General features: G+C 42.4%; 1 protein-coding gene across 2 annotated transcripts in view; it reads left to right on the top strand.

Annotated features, from left to right (window-relative positions):
- dok6 (docking protein 6) overlaps positions 1 to 16,053 on the top strand; it is a 90,767-nt gene that overhangs the window by 51,042 nt on the left and 23,672 nt on the right. For both annotated transcript variants that reach the window (XM_047350307.1, XM_047350306.1), the window contains exon 3: positions 1,940 to 2,054. In XM_047350307.1, coding sequence (XP_047206263.1) covers positions 1,940 to 2,054 — 115 coding nt within the window. The remainder of the gene's footprint in view (positions 1 to 1,939; positions 2,055 to 16,053) is intronic.

The raw sequence follows: 16,053 nt of genomic DNA, 5'->3' as shown, positions 1-16,053 counted from the left end.
AGGTGATTGGCTGCAGTCTACTGTCGCTCCAGGAACTTTACACCTCCAGGACCCTGAAGTGGGCAGGAAAGATTCTGGCTGATCCCTCCCACCCCGGTCACAGACTCTTTGAGACTCTCCCCTCTGGCAGGAGGCTGCGGTCCATCCGGACCAATACCTTACGCCACAAGAACAGTTTTTTCCCATCTGCCACCAGCCTTGTTAACAAAGCCCGGAAACCACCTTGACACTCTCCCTTTCCCCCACACCCCCCTTTTTTGCTGAAAGAACACCTGTAACTTCCAACTCTAAGCGTTACATTAACACTCAGCTTGGACTCCTGCTTTACTTGCACTGCCATACTTGCACACTGATCACCTGCACTGTTGTACTGCTCTCGCACCCAATACTGCTCTATATTTACTCTCACTCACTTAAAACTGTGCACATATATTTATATTATATTGTAGATATGTTTATACTGTTTAATTTGTACTGTAATGCACCGACTACGCCAAAACAAATTCCTTGTATGTCCAAAAACGTACTTGGCAATAAAGCTTTTCTGATTCTGATGTCATTGTCCACACTGATATAAATTATACATCATCAACCAAAGTAATCAAGAAAGAAGCCACTGCTCCAAAACCAACAACTTCAAGCTCTAAGGAAATTTGCTGCTGCCCATATGGGCAATCCAAATGCTCTCTGAAGAAATTCTTTCTGTTCAGATGAGACACAAATGCAACTCTAGCTACAATGACAAGAAGAATGCTTGGAGGAGTCAATGTGGAGCATTCAAACAAAGAACACTGTGACAACTTCCAAGCACAATAGAGGTAGCATTAGGGCTGTTTCACTCCATACAATAGATGGAATAATGAAAGAGGACTTATCTCAGATCCACAGATATACAATTGAAAATTAGGCACAGCCAAGGATGGCAACAGGACAACAATCCCAAACACATCCTAACTAGTTTTGTAATGAGTAAAACATGTTTGTGGATTAGTGGAAATCTACTACAAATTCGAACTCATACACCAAATTCTTGTTTTTGAAATTCATTAAAGCTGTTGAATCACCTTTTAACCCCCAACATGAATGGTCCAAATAAATCTTAAAAAGCTCAAAACATATTTCTAGTTGGAACCGCATACACTGAGTACATGTGGAAAGGACAAATCACACATAAAAACAGCTTGAGTACAAATAAACACATGAGAGGCTTGTGGAAATCCCTCAGCTGGACCTGAATGTTAAGCACAGGGAACCTAAATGTAGAGAGAAATTCATTACATGTCACCCTATCGTAGAAATAAATCTGTAGTCCAAATACGGTGTGTGTGCAATAGGGTCTTTAACCTTTAACAGCCAAGCTTTACTGTATGGGCAATGAGCCCAGCTAATTCATTTGTAACAGTTTGGCATGGGGCCTGTAGTTAGCACACAATAGACTACATTAATGTAATGGGCCTTATCTGCTGGAGAGAGTGAATAGCACTAAGGTTGTTGAATAAAATGGCCCGAGAATGCTGGTGATATTCAATATAAAGTTATCTTTCCTTTTTTTCATTCACTATAAGCCACCTGGTAAAATGATTTGGATTCTTATGATTGCTTTCCTCTGTATTAACTGGAATAGTATTTTCATGGAGACACACAACAATGGGTATGCGGTATACACGGAAGCCTCAACCTCTGCAACTGCATATTAGACATTGTTCAGTAGAGCAGCTTGCTGGCTTGTGTGATTTCTTCCTGTTCAAATGAGCTTTTGAAGCATCAGCAGATTGTTTACTATGATTTGTTCTTTAGTATCACCTTCTCTGTTTAGGTTTACATCATCATTAAGTACTGCTGCACTTTCAGCAAAGCTGTGGAGGATACCAATTAAGCAGTGCTGTTATTGCTGCAGTGTTCATTCATGTGCTCCTGCTACTCTCTCTGACTTTTATAGATCACTGAGCTCCATAATATCAAGAACATCACGCGGATGCCACGGGAGACAAAAAAGCATGCAGTCGCGATCATCTTCTGTGATGACACCTCCAAGACGTTTGCCTGTGACTCAGGTAAGTGTCTTTTTCTTCATGGAAAAATCTAATTGGTCTCTTTCAACCTCAGCAGTAAGAAAAAAGGGGAGAAAGACTTTATATAAAAAAAAAAAAAAATGTGGAAGAAGAATGAAGCATGTTGGGTCACAATAGATAGAGAAACAGAAGTGATGGAGGCTGTTAGAGTTAGAAAGCTGATAAACACAGGCAAGTGTAAAATAAGACACAAGTAAGTAAGTTTGACTTGCAAGGGTGAGACAGTCCTCTGCCAGAACAGCGACTTCCTTCTCACAAAGGGAAAATCCATGCACCAGCCTTTTATTTACAACTCACATTTCTACAAGCAAAAAGCCTGAATAGGTCCAGCCAATTCTTACAGAGATTTCAACCTAAAAGTGTGGACATTCCCATATATGGTATAAGCAGGTCATGTCCAGGGAGTGATCCACCCCAGACCACATTCCTTAACCTTCCACAAACATTTTTCACACTAAAAGAGCAATCATAGGAATCATCTTAACTATAGTAGAACTTCAGACATAAACATGATTTAAACTAAACAATGATAACTTATATACATTCTTCCAACAGAGGCTATAGAGAATCAGTTTAGCCAAATGATGTTCATTTGACGCTAAATTAAGGTGTTCGGAGGATGCGTTCTGAAATATTGATTTTCATCATGCAGATATGAAAACCAAGTTGAGCATATTTTGTGGGGTTTTTCAACCCCATTATACACTGTAACAATACTGATGGTCTCTAATATGTGGATGGAAAGCCAAAAAAGCACCAGACTTTCCCATGCAAGCTGAGACGCAGCTTTCTTTAAACTGAGCAAGGAAAAAAATCTGTGTAGGTAATCATGCAATTTCTAACAAGAATAAATATTTCAGGCTATGCTGGTGTGTTTGTGCATGTTTTATTACATGACATTCAGATGCTGGGAATTGTTAAAGAGCAAAACTTTCTTTCTGAAATAATGCCTCTCACAATCCCATTTCTTGCACCGTAATTTTATCCTCAACCCTCTTAAACACCATTTATAGATTTTCTTTATAAACCTCTTTATAAATATGACCTAAATCTTTAACCTGATTATAAAATGATTGGCCAACATTTTATGACATTTGTTTTGCAAAAGCATGTAACCCTTACATTTTTCACTTCAAGTGTCTAGTTTAGCCTTTTAGTGCAGCACTAACTGCTACTAATTAGAATTGCTATTGATCTTTACATGAACCAGGAGGATGCTTATCCCATTCCTACAATGAACAAGTTAAACTCCAGGAGTTTTATTGCATGATGTGATCAGTTGTGTTTCTGTTCCATTAAGGTTCAAATCTAGTCTCTGTTGTCCTTTAACATTTCCTGTATACAGACATACATAAATTCAAACATCACACTCCCACCCCTACTTCTCTTTAAAGTAACGGTGTCCAAATTCAGTGCCTGTTTTAGATGTTTCTCTGGTTCAACACACGTGACTCAAATAAATTCATTTCATTAGCAGGCTGCTGCAGAAGCTGATGACATGCTGACTTTTAAAAGCAGCTTTTCAAATTAGCTGTATTGGAACAGAAGCACATCCAAAGCATGCAGGACACTGGCCCTTGAGGGCTGGAGTTGGGCACCCCTGCTTTAAAGGGAAATGGATCTTATGATTGACTGCAGTGTTACCTTTCCCCAAACACAAAGCTTCCCATCCAGATTGGAAAGATTTATTTTTATGTGACCTACTCACAAAAATATTTTGATCTTTTTGATTCTCATCATCATAATTAGTTGACTGTAAATTAGCAGTAATATTAATTTGTTGCTATTATGGCATTCTCCTTGCAGCCTTTTAGCATCGTGGTTGGCCTGTGATCTTTATAGTACAGTCATGAGTATAAAATAAAAATAAAAAAACACGTCTAACCAAATACTGACATGTTGCACAATGCTGAGTGTTAACGACCTCTCAAACCAGTACATGCATTGCCATTGGAGTGGTCTTTGCTCATTAACTAATTAGCAGTCGTTATTTTAAATTTAAGCTCTTTGTGCTGCGGGTTCTTAGAATGTCTGCCTCGGGTTCTGGGGGGGTAGGTCAGTGGCATTGACAACTTATTGTGTTTTTTGTATCTTATATTAGCTGTTAGGGCACTTTGCAATAGAAGCTGTGAAAACCTTGGTTAAGATTTCTAAAGGCCTGTCTCTGTGAAAAGCATGTCTTCATATAAAGCAGTCTAATTTTAAATAGCTTCTTACATTGTACTTCATCTGATTTCATTTTAAACACATAAACTGAAATCAGCTAACTTTGAGTCTTCTTACCTCAGTAACAACTTCCACACTTAAGAGTGTTGTTCACTGCGTGACCCATTACCGCTTGGGTATTGTACATTTACCACCTGCAATAGATCTTTCAGGCTGGTAAGGCTGAAAATCTGAAATGTGTTTGTCTTTCTGAGCTTTTAGATATTATTGAAGTAAAGTAGTACGTTTTATGAAACTTACCGTTATAGGATTCCAACATGGCATGCTGCCTTACAATATCAGATAGTCTGTCAATATGAAGATGGAAACTGTCAAGCAGTGTGTTGGGATTTAAAGACATCATTCAAATATTTATAAATAAAATCTAAAGTTTTTATAGTTTTTTTTTCTTTAGAAAAACTGTTAACAGTTTAACAGTTATACAGATCTTCTACTACGTCATTTTTAAAAGCACAAAACTTTTGTTGCATCACCGCCAAGCAGCGTGCTGTCAATGAAGCACAGAATGAACCCAGCGGAAAAATAAAATAATCGTGCATTTTTGACAGCTGTGGGTGCAACTGTCAAATATGCACATAAAGAAAGATGAGAGTGTGACCTTGAGTTATGACTACCATTGAGAATGTCAGCCCCTAAACTCCACCAAGGAGTTGCTTCTGACAGATATGAATGTGAGTACATATTGTGTTTTTCTGTATAATGACAGCTGCTGCTGCTAAAACAGTGAAAATTGTCTCTTGACTTGATTTCCACATACCTCGCTCTAGCTTTCTGTGTGTATGTAAACACTCATTAATACAAAATGCTACACCGTTTTTCTCCTTCACTCACCTACACATCCACACACAGGGACGTCTTCCTGTCGTATCTCCTGACGCGCTGTACTTAGAGTAGCCTGGATGCTGCTGTGTGTTCGGCTGATTTTCCATTCAGTGGCCTTAAAAATTGTGGGAGTTTAGAAACACTTAAAGGCCATAGCAAGGGGAATTAATGAAGGCATGTGGAAAGAGTTGAATTGCTGGAGCTGCCGTGTTTCTGCTTTTGTGTATGTGTGTTTGTGTGTGAATGAAGTGCTTCGGATAGCAGTAGATCTTTCCTTAACCCTTCTGTCCAATTGGCATTTTTCCAGTTGACCTGACAAACAGGTTGTTACATAATTCTGACATTTACACCAAAAACTTTCCAGTGATTGAATACCTGTGATGAGGAATAGAAGTAGAATAGAAGTAGAAACAGGTTAGTACACCTGGCACACTGCTTTGGACACTGTGGCTCCATTAAAACAAAATCTGAGCCCTGGCTGAACGGCTCACCTCGAGCTGTTAAGCAGGAGTACCAGCAAGCTGAGTGCAAGTGGAGAAAAGACGAACTTCAAGTGTCCCTCCAGACGTTAAAGGACTGGGGCCGTCATTTTTTAAAAACTGTAAAAGATGCCAAAAGAAAGCACTAATATTCCGTCAAACTGTCACAATCTGTGTTCCATTTCAGACTATTGAATCAATTCTTAATGTGCCACAGCCTTTACCTCATCGAGCTCTCCCCTGTGGTCTGTGAAGGCTTTCTGCACTTTTTTATTCAGAAAGTTTCCTTAGCCATAGCTCAAATCTCTGCTTTTGCTCACAACCCCTCAGTCTTTGTTCCTGACTGCTGTCTTTGACAGGTTTGAGCCAGTGACCTTATCTACAATCTACTACAAGTGATTGTTGGTCATTCAAACGATGCAGTACCTAGTCAACTACTTAAATAGGTTTTACCCACAATTGGACATCTTGTTCTTGAACTTGTAAATCACAGTTTGATGTCAGGTGTGATCCCCAGGGATTTCAAACATGCAGTAGTACAAACTTCAAAAACTAGCCATAAATAGTCTACAATTCCTGTTAACCACAGGCCTATCTCCAAACTATCTTTTCTTTCTAAAGTAGTTGATAGATGGCCTTTCTGGAAAAGCAAAATGTTTTACAAGTTTTTCAGTCTGGTTTTAAAACATGACACAGCACTGAATCAGCTCTTTTTAAAAGATTTTAATTACATATTTCTTAATTGTCCTGTCCTTCAGAGTAGCATTCAGAATTGTTGTCTGAGTTCCAATAATTTATTTCAAATGCAATGGACATGGAGACAGAAACAAAAGGGGAATAAAAGAAGAAAGAAAGGAAGAGAGGTGGGGCAAAAAGTAAAAAGTGAGACGAGATAAGAATAGAGGCAAGAAAGAAGGATAAAGCGAGTACAAGAATACATCCTAGGAGTCTGCTTCTACATAGCCCAGCAAGCCACCGGAAATAAGACGGCACACACTGGAGCACCCAACCCCGGACACCTACCTGCTCTCCTAGGTCAGCTGATGAGCTGCTCCTTACTGTACCTAGGACTGAGCGTTAACGTAGAGGAAATTGGGCTTTTTCTGTGACAGGTCCCAAATTGTGGAATGATGTGCTCTTGACATTTTGGCAGTCATCTTCTCTGTATGTTTTTAAATCTCTTCTGAATACCAGTCGTTTTACCCTGGCATCTGACTCCCTGTGAGATGTTGATTAAAGGTAATTTTTATATTGGTTGATCTTTTATACTGTTTTATATTGTTTTATTATAGTGCTGTTTATTTGTGTGTTGTGTGTTTTAATGTGTATGTTTTTTTTGTGTTGGAAAGACCAATAATCCAAACAGGTGGATCTATTTACTTGTGCGGATTAATCCACAGCTGCACCACACTCTGTTGCGTGCACGGAGTGAGAGAGCGATATAGCACTGATCAGGAGTGGCTGAGAGCTGATGAGTAGCCGCAGCACAGCAGTTTTGTTAAAGTTACGGAGTTTGAGTTAAGAGAATATCACCTATGCATGTTAGTGGATGTTACAAGTGCGTCACTGATGACATGTACAGGGGTTGGACAATGAAACTGAAACACCTGTCATTTTAGTGTGGGAGGTTTCATGGCTAAATTAGACCGGCCTGGTAGCCAGTCTTCATTGATTGCACATTGCACCAGTAAGAGCGGAGTGTGAAGGTTCAATTAGCAGGGTAAGAGCACAGTTTTGCTCAAAATATTGAACTGCACACAACATTATGGGTGACATACCAGAGTTCAAAAGAGGACAAATTGTTGGTGCACGTCTTGCTGGCGCATCTGTGACCAAGACAGCAAGTCTTTGTGATGTATCAAGAGCCACGGTATCCAGGGTAATGTCAGCATACCACCAAGAAGGACGAACCACATCCAACAGGATTAACTGTGGACGCAAGAGGAAGCTGTCTGAAAGGGATGTTTGGGTGCTAACCCGGATTGTATCCAAAAAACATAAAACCACGGCTGCCCAAATCACGGCAGAATTAAATGTGCACCTCAACTCTCCTGTTTCCACCAGAACTGTCCGTCGGGAGCTCCACAGGGTCAATATACACGGCCGGGCTGCTATAGCCAAACCTTTGGTCACTCGTGCCAATGCCAAACGTCGGTTTCAATGGTGCAAGGAGCGCAAATCTTGGGCTGTGGACAATGTGAAACATGTATTGTTCTCTGATGAGTCCACCTTTACTGTTTTCCCCACATCCGGGAGAGTTACGGTGTGGAGAAGCCCCAAAGAAGCGTACCACCCAGACTGTTGCATGCCCAGAGTGAAGCATGGGGGTGGATCAGTGATGGTTTGGGCTGCCATATCATGGCATTCCCTTGGCCCAATACTTGTGCTAGATGGGCGCGTCACAGCCAAGGACTACCGAACCATTCTTGAGGACCATGTGCATCCAATGCTTCAAACATTGTATCCTGAAGGCGGTGCCATGTATCAGGATGACAATGCACCAATACACACAGCAAGACTGGTGAAAGATTGGTTTGATGAACATGAAAGTGAAGTTGAACATCTCCCATGGCCTGCACAGTCACCAGATCTAAATATTATTGAGCCACTTTGGGGTGTTTTGGAGGAGCGAGTCAGGAAACGTTTTCCTCCACCAGTATCACGTAGTGACCTGGCCACTATCCTGCAAGAAGAATGGCTTAAAATCCCTCTGACCACAGTGCAGGACTTGTATATGTCATTCCCAAGACAAATTGACGCTGTATTGGCCGCAAAAGGAGGCCCTACACCATACTAATAAATTATTGTGGTCTAAAACCGGGTGTTTCAGTTTCATTGTCCAACCCCTGTAAGTGTGTTATTCTGGTGGGCAAGAAGATTTCCTAATATAACTTTCTGTGTTAGCTGTTTTGCTTGGTTAGCATCTAGCTGTTGCTCTAGTCGGCTCTTAAAGCCTGTATATAGTCGATAGTTATTGTTAATGGGATTATCCCGAATGGCTAAGTGTTTATATCATCACATATCTCAGTAATTACCTTTTATGTGCATTAGAACGGAGTGTATCTATCCTGTTTGACTATTGTTTTTTTGGGTTTAACTTGGCTAGTTTAGGTTGGCCAATAGATGGCAGCAGAGTCCTATTTTGTACTAAATTACACCTTTTCAGGCTGAATGTATGTTTAATGCCATCTCACATCATTTGGGTTCAATTCATGCATGTACGCATGTTCAGGTAGATTGCTTTATGCACTTTATTGATATTTTATATTGATTATTGTATTTCTGTTTCCCTTTAGACCACAATCATAAACCTTTACATCCACTACTTGTATGCCCCAGTTCTTCAATAAATCTGCATTCAATATATGCAAACTGCATCCTGACTCCAGAAGTGTTCTTATTGACACCACAAGAAGATACCAATACAGCAGAACCTTACCTTATGGTCCATAAGTAATCCTGGTTTTTTTTTATTGGTCCTTCGAGCCGGATCCTGGTGCCTTTTTGGACACGTGAGCATTCAGGATGCAGCATCCTTCAGCGAGTAAGGAGGCTCCAGTGTTAACTGCACACCCCAAACACCAGTCTCAATTGCCTGTGCACCTCAGAGACTATGCGGTTCAACCTGTGGGTTGGAGGCAACCAGAGCAACGGTATGAACACACCACTGCTAACAGCGCATCGAGGATGTCACCTCATTCATCTCGTGCTATTAGTCTAGTCAGTCAGTACGCGGAGCATATCACCATTGATGAGTGGAATGTTTCTGAGGAATGTCAAGCAGTAGCTGAGAGTCGGTTAAATCATCGTCCTCAGCAGTATTTTGCTCCTCCTGCTAAAGTTATGGCAGTACCCAGTTCCAGGAGGAGCTTGCATCATGTGGAGTCATAGTGATATTAGATCATCATTACTAAAACAGGAGACCTGGAACTGGATAAAACCTTACAGACTTCTCAGAGTGGCTACAACATGAGGCATGTCACCAAGACAGTGAGAGTCAAGTAAGCCTTAAAGACCACAAGCCCGATGGAAGGAGGAAGACACATCTAAAACATTATCCTAAATCCACTTACCTCGCCACAGTACTTCATGGAGCTGAGGATACCTCCAGCCATCATACCTCAGAGTCAACTTTAAAGAAATCTGACGATTCAAGCAGGAACAAATCACGACAGGCTTACTGCCCCTACTGTGATAGTAGGGAGCATTTTCTGAGTCAATGCGATACGTTTAAGTCCTTTGACAAAGATCCGATCACACAGTGGATAATAGCCAACAAACGCTGCTGGCGCTGTGGGAGACAACATCAGGCTGCACAGTGCAACCTCAAGAAACTGTGCAGTAAGTGCCAAGGGAAACATCTCCAGATATTGCATGATGTCAATATCAAACCGGGAAAGGAAGGATCCTGTTTAGTAAACTCTGCCACTGAAACCCTGTACCTTGGCAGACCAACCGAGTGCAGTTGTGTGTTTTACTGAAAGGAGTCTTCCTTCACCATGAGAACAAGACGTTTGACACCTATGCAGTCCTGGATGACGGCTTGGAGCGCACTATGCTCCTGCCTGGAGCTGCGCATAAGCTAAAGCTTCAAGGGCCCCCAGAAATATTAGTCCTACGAACCATTCGCCAAGATGTCCAGCTATTAAATGGCCAGCTGTCACCTTCAAGATCTCGCCCATCACCCAGCCAAACAGATTGTTCACGGATGCTTTTCCAGCCAAGCGCCTCAGCTTTGCTGACCACGCTTATCCAATGGCCACCCTTAAGTACAAAGTACAAGCACCTCCAGGATGTTTCTATCCAGCCCTTTGAGAAATTTATCCTATGCTTCTCATTGGAGCAGACCATCCACACCTGATAAGTCCAGTGGAGCCAGTTCGTTTAAGTCCCCCAGGTGGTCCTGCGGCTATTCAGACCAGGCTTGGCTGGACTCTGCAGGGGTACTCTGCAGGCCTACCAGGATAATAACACAGCAGTTATCCTCTCAGCAGTGCTTGTTTACTTCCCTTAGTCCATTGGAAATGGAACTCCGAAAAAATGTGGAGAGGTTGTGGCAACTGGATACTTTACCAATGAGGAATGAACGACAAGTGACTAGGTTATGGGAAGACCGACAAGCTATTGACCTCCTGGAAGCTAAGACCACCAGAGTAGAGGTTAACGGCGTTCTCAGGTATACAACTCCTTTACTCAGGAAAAAAGATTTCCCTCTGTTTCAGGCCCCCCTGGATGCAGTGATGTCAAGGCTGAGAGGGCTGGAGAAACGCCTGCTGACAGACCCAGAGAGCTCAGCGGCTTATGAGGCGAAGATAAAGAAGATGGAATAGGTTGCAACTGCAATGAAGATACCCACCCCTGAGACTGCATCAGGTGAGGAAACCTGGTTTATCCTTCATCACATGGTGCAACATAATGGTAAGAGGAGGATTGTTTTTGATTGTTCATTCCAATACAAAAGCCTGTGTCTCAACGAGTCTCTGTTGCCTGGTCCTACGCATAGTTCCTCCTTATTAGGAGTCCTTCTGTGCTTCAGAGAGCACAGTGTTGGTATTAGCGGTGACATTAGAGCCATGTTCCACCAAGTGTTGTTGCTGCCTGAAGGCAAGCCCCTTCTTCGCTTTATCTGGCGCAACATGCAGAGGAAAGTAATGCCCCAAGTCTATGAGTGGCAGGTGCTGCCATTTGGGACCACCTGCAGTCCTTGTTGTGCTACCTATACACTCCAGCACCATGTCATTAGTCATAGCACTGCTGAGAGTAAAGAGCGGTTCTCAGTTGAAAGATGTTTTTATGTAGACAACTGTTTACAGAGCCTGCCATCTGTCCAAGGCGCTAAGCAGTTGGTAAGCGACCTCAGGAGCCTCCTTGACTCTGGAGGATTTGATCTCCATCAGTGGGCCAGCAATGAGCCAGACGTCATAAACCACTTGCCATCAGACGTCAGGTCAAGTAAGTTGGAGTTGTGGTTGGCCCACGATAAGTCTGAAGCATCTGAATCGGCGTTAGGGTTGAGCTGGCAGTGTGATACAGATACCTTTAGCTTCAAGCACAGATCAGTCACCTACAAAGAGGCCACCATGCGCAACATCTATCGGGTTTTGGCTAGTCAGTATGACCCTCTTGGGTACATACTCCCCTTCACCACACAGGCCAAATTATTGGTCCAACAGCTGTGGGACAGACACAGAGACTGGGATGACCCCAACCTTCTCTAGGATCTTCTGAGACGCCTACCTACGGTCTGAAGATTCAGAAGGAATGGTGAATGTAAGCTTCCTCCTTGCACGTGCAAGAGTTGCACCTCGGAAGCAACTATCCATACCTCGGTTGGAGCTGTGTGCAGCGGTCACAGGTGCTCATTTAGCAACGTTGTTGAAGGGTGAGCTCACCCTTAACATTCACCATGTTGCCCTGTGGAGTGATTCCACCACTGTCCTTTCATGGCTCCATTCAGTCATGTCGGTTCAAAGTATTTGTAGGCACCAGGGTAGCAGAGATACAGGAGCTTACAGATCTTAAAGCCTGGTGGTACATTGATTCTCAGCAAAACCCAGCTGATCATCTCACTCAAGGCAAGACACACCAGGAGCTTTTGATACCCAACCAGTGGAGTCATGGGGCAGGATTCCTACAGTCACCTCCTGAGGAGTGGCCAGCACTTCCATCATCCAACTCTACATTGGTTGAAACGTCGGAACTTAAGCATTCAGTCTTTTGTGGAGTGAACACTTCCCTAAACCCCCAGCCACGCTATATCCAGTCGTTCTTGACCCCAGCCATCCTTTTACAGAGTTGCTCATCCAGGAGTATGATGCTAAACTTTGCCACCCTGGACTTGAGCGGGTATTCTTTGAACTAAGATGCAAAGTTTGGATCCTTAGAGGTCGAGAAGCAATGAAGTTTCATCAGCACAGATGTGCTGAATGTTGCCGATGGAGATCTAAGCCAACAGTGCAAATGATGGCCGACTTGCCACCACCTAGACTCAGGTTATTGAAACCAGCCTGTTACTCCTGCGGTATTGACTGCTTTGGTCCGCTCCAAATCAAGGTGGGACGAAGGACAGAGATGAGATGGGGACTTGTCTTTAAGTGCCTCACTACTCGGGCAGTACACCTGGAGGTTTTATCCTCCCTCGATTTGGATGCCTTCTTAATGGCATTGCGAAGGTTCATAGCTCGGCGCGAGTTGTAATCAGACCAAGGGACCAACTTCAGAGGAGGTGAATGGGAGCTGAAGGACACCATCCAAGCTAAGTGTTGTACCTCAGCAGCGGCTTGCTGCTCACCAGATCTTATTCCACTTTAACCCACCAGCTGCTCCTCACTTTGGCAGGACTTGGGAGCGTGAAATCCGTTCAGTCAAGTCAGCTCTTTACAACACTATTGGTTCACAAACAGTGACTGAAGAAGTGCTTAGGATTGTTCTTATTAAAGTGGAGGCCATACTCAACTCTAAACCCCTGGGCTACGTTTCGGCTAATGTAGATGATTTGGACCCGGTCACACCTATCTGTTTGTTGATGGGGCGGCCTGATGGATCAGTGCCACAGGTGGTTTATCCACAGTCAGAGATCCTTGGACGTCGGAGCTGAGGACACTCGCAGGTGCTGGCCTACACATTCTGGATAGCTTTCATAAGGAATTATTTACCCAGTCTGCAGACAAGGAGCAAGTGGAGATCTCCTGTGTCTGACCTTATAGTTGGATCAGTTGTAATGTTGGTGGATCCACAACTTCCTTGATCACTTTGGCAGATTGGGAAGGTGGGAAAAGTCTTTCCAGGAGCTGATGGCCATATCAGGACAGCGGAGGTTCAGATAAAGGATAAAGTGTATACCCGGCCAATTGTCCGCCTAATCGTCTTACCAGAGATACCAGATGATGAAAACAAAGGATACTGAATAGATTATCGGTCTTTCTAGAGTGCACATTTGTCATCAAATGTAGGGGCGGCAATGTTGGAAAGACCGATAATCCAAACAGGTGGATCTATTTACTTGTGCGGATTAATCCACAGCCGCACCACACTCTGTTGCCTGCACGGAGAGAGAGAGCGATATCGCACTGATCAGGAGTGGCTGAGAGCTGATGAGTAGCTGCAGCACAGCAGTTTTGTTAAAGTTACGGAGTTCGAGTTAAGAGAATATCACCTATGCATGTTAGTGGATGTTACAAGTGCGTCACTGATGACATGTAAGTGTGTTATTCTGGTGGGCAGGAAGATTTCCTAATATAACTTTCTGTGTTAACTGTTTTGCTTGGTTTGCATCTAGCTGTTGCTCTAGTCGGCTCTTAAAGCCTGTATATAGTCAATAGTTATTGTTAATGGGATTATCCTGAATGGCTAAGTGTTTATATCATCACATATCTCAGTAATTACCTTTTATGTGCATTAGAACGGAGTGTATCTATCCTGTTTGACTATCGTTTTTTGAGTTTAACTTGGCTAGTTTAGGTTGGCCAATAGATGGCAGCAGAGTCCTATTTTGTACTAAATTACACCTTTTCAGGCTGAATGTATGTTTAATGCCAGCTCACATCATTTGGGTTCAATTAATGCATGTAAGCATGTTCAGGTAGATTGCTTTATGCACTTTATTGATATTTTATATTGATTATTGTATTTCTGTTTCCCTTTAGACCACAATCATAAACCTTTACATCCACTACCTGTATGCCCCTGTTCTTCAATAAATCTGCATTCAATATATGCAAACTGCATCCTGACTCCAGAAGTGTTCTTATCGACACCCCAAGAAGACACCAATACAGCAGAACCTTACCTTATGGTCCATAAGTAATCCTGGGTTTTTTTTTTCATTTTGTTTTCAACTTATTTAACTGTACAGCACTTTAGTCCTGTGCTTGTTCTTTTGATACTTGAATTGGATTTTGCTTGAGTTACATTGATCATTAATTCGTCTTAATATGTAGTTTTACTTAGATAAATGTCTATGTATTTTATAATAAACATTGTGTATATTTTGAACTGAAGGTTTTGCCTATACTTCATTGCAAAACAGAAATATTCAAATCCATAGCACCACAGATTCTTAAATTAATTTAGGTCTGCACTTTGACTGGGCCATTCCAACACATAGAAATGCTTGCATTTAAATCATTCTATTGTACCACTGGCTGCATGTTTAGTGCTTCTATGTTCTTTTTTTGTCTCTGCTCTGTTCTCTCAAACCCCCAGTCGGTCGTGGCAGATGGCCGCTCTTCTCCGGCTACCTCCCACAATTCAAATACATGCCTGTTAAGTTAATTGGTCTCTATAAATTTCCCATAGGTGTGTGAATGAGTGTGTTTGTGTGTTGCCCTGAGATAGACCGACACCGTGTCCGGCGTGAATCCCGCCTCCCGCCCATTGACTACTGGAGATATACCCACTATGGAAGAAGCGGTAGAAAATGACTGACTGGAATGTATGTACCTGACTTGAAATCTGTATGATTCAATTGAATTGACTTTGTAAAGTACCTTGAGACATGTGTTGTGAATTGGTGCTATATAAATAAAACTGAATTGAATGGTTAGGGTTTTTGAAGCCCCTGGCAAGTTTTCGTCTCGGAAGCTTTTTGTGTCCACACAGCATGACTCTGCCACAACCATGTTTTACAGTGGACATGATTTGTTCAAGGTGATTCATTAGTTGTTTTTTTTGTCACATTGCTTTTTGTAGATAAGCTAAAAAGTTAAACTTGGTCACATCTGACCTGGCCACCTGCCTCTACGTGTTTTTTGTGTCCCCTACGTAGTTGGGGTTATACAATTAATAGTTGTCCTGTTATCAGATTATCCCACCTGAGCTGTTGATCTCTGCAGTTCCTCCAGAGTTACGGCGAACCTCTTGGCTTGTTCTCTGAGAACTAATGTGATGTAATTAATGTAAATGCTCGGCCTGCCAGTTTAGGTAGATGGCAATATCTTGGTAGGTTTACAACTGTGCTATTCTCTCTCTCTCTCTCTCTCTCTCTCAAAATAAAGGGAACACTCAAATAACACAACCTAGGTCTGAATGAATGAAATATTCTCATTGAATACCTTCTTTTGTACAAAGTTGAATGTGCTGACAACAAAATCAGACAAAAATCATCAATGGAAATCAAATTAATTCACCAATGGTAGCCTGGATTTGGAGTCGCACACAAAATTAAAGTGGAAAAACACACTTGAGGCTGATCCAACTTCAATGTAATGTCCTTAAAACAAGTCATAATGAGGCTCAGTATTGTGTGTGGCCTCCACGTGCCTCTATGACCTCCCTACAACGCCTGGGCATGCTCCTGATGAGACGGCAGATGGTCTCCTGAGGGATCTCCTCCCAGACCTGGACTAAAGCATCCGCCAACTCCTGGACAGTCTGTGGTGCAATGTGACGTTGTTGGATGGAGCGAGACATGATGTCCCAGATGTGCTCAATCGGATTCGGGTCTGGGGAACGAG

This window comes from Girardinichthys multiradiatus, chromosome 21 (assembly GCF_021462225.1).
Source record: "Girardinichthys multiradiatus isolate DD_20200921_A chromosome 21, DD_fGirMul_XY1, whole genome shotgun sequence".
Lineage (NCBI taxonomy): Eukaryota > Metazoa > Chordata > Actinopteri > Cyprinodontiformes > Goodeidae > Girardinichthys > Girardinichthys multiradiatus.
This window is presented reverse-complemented; position numbering and strand designations above follow the sequence as displayed.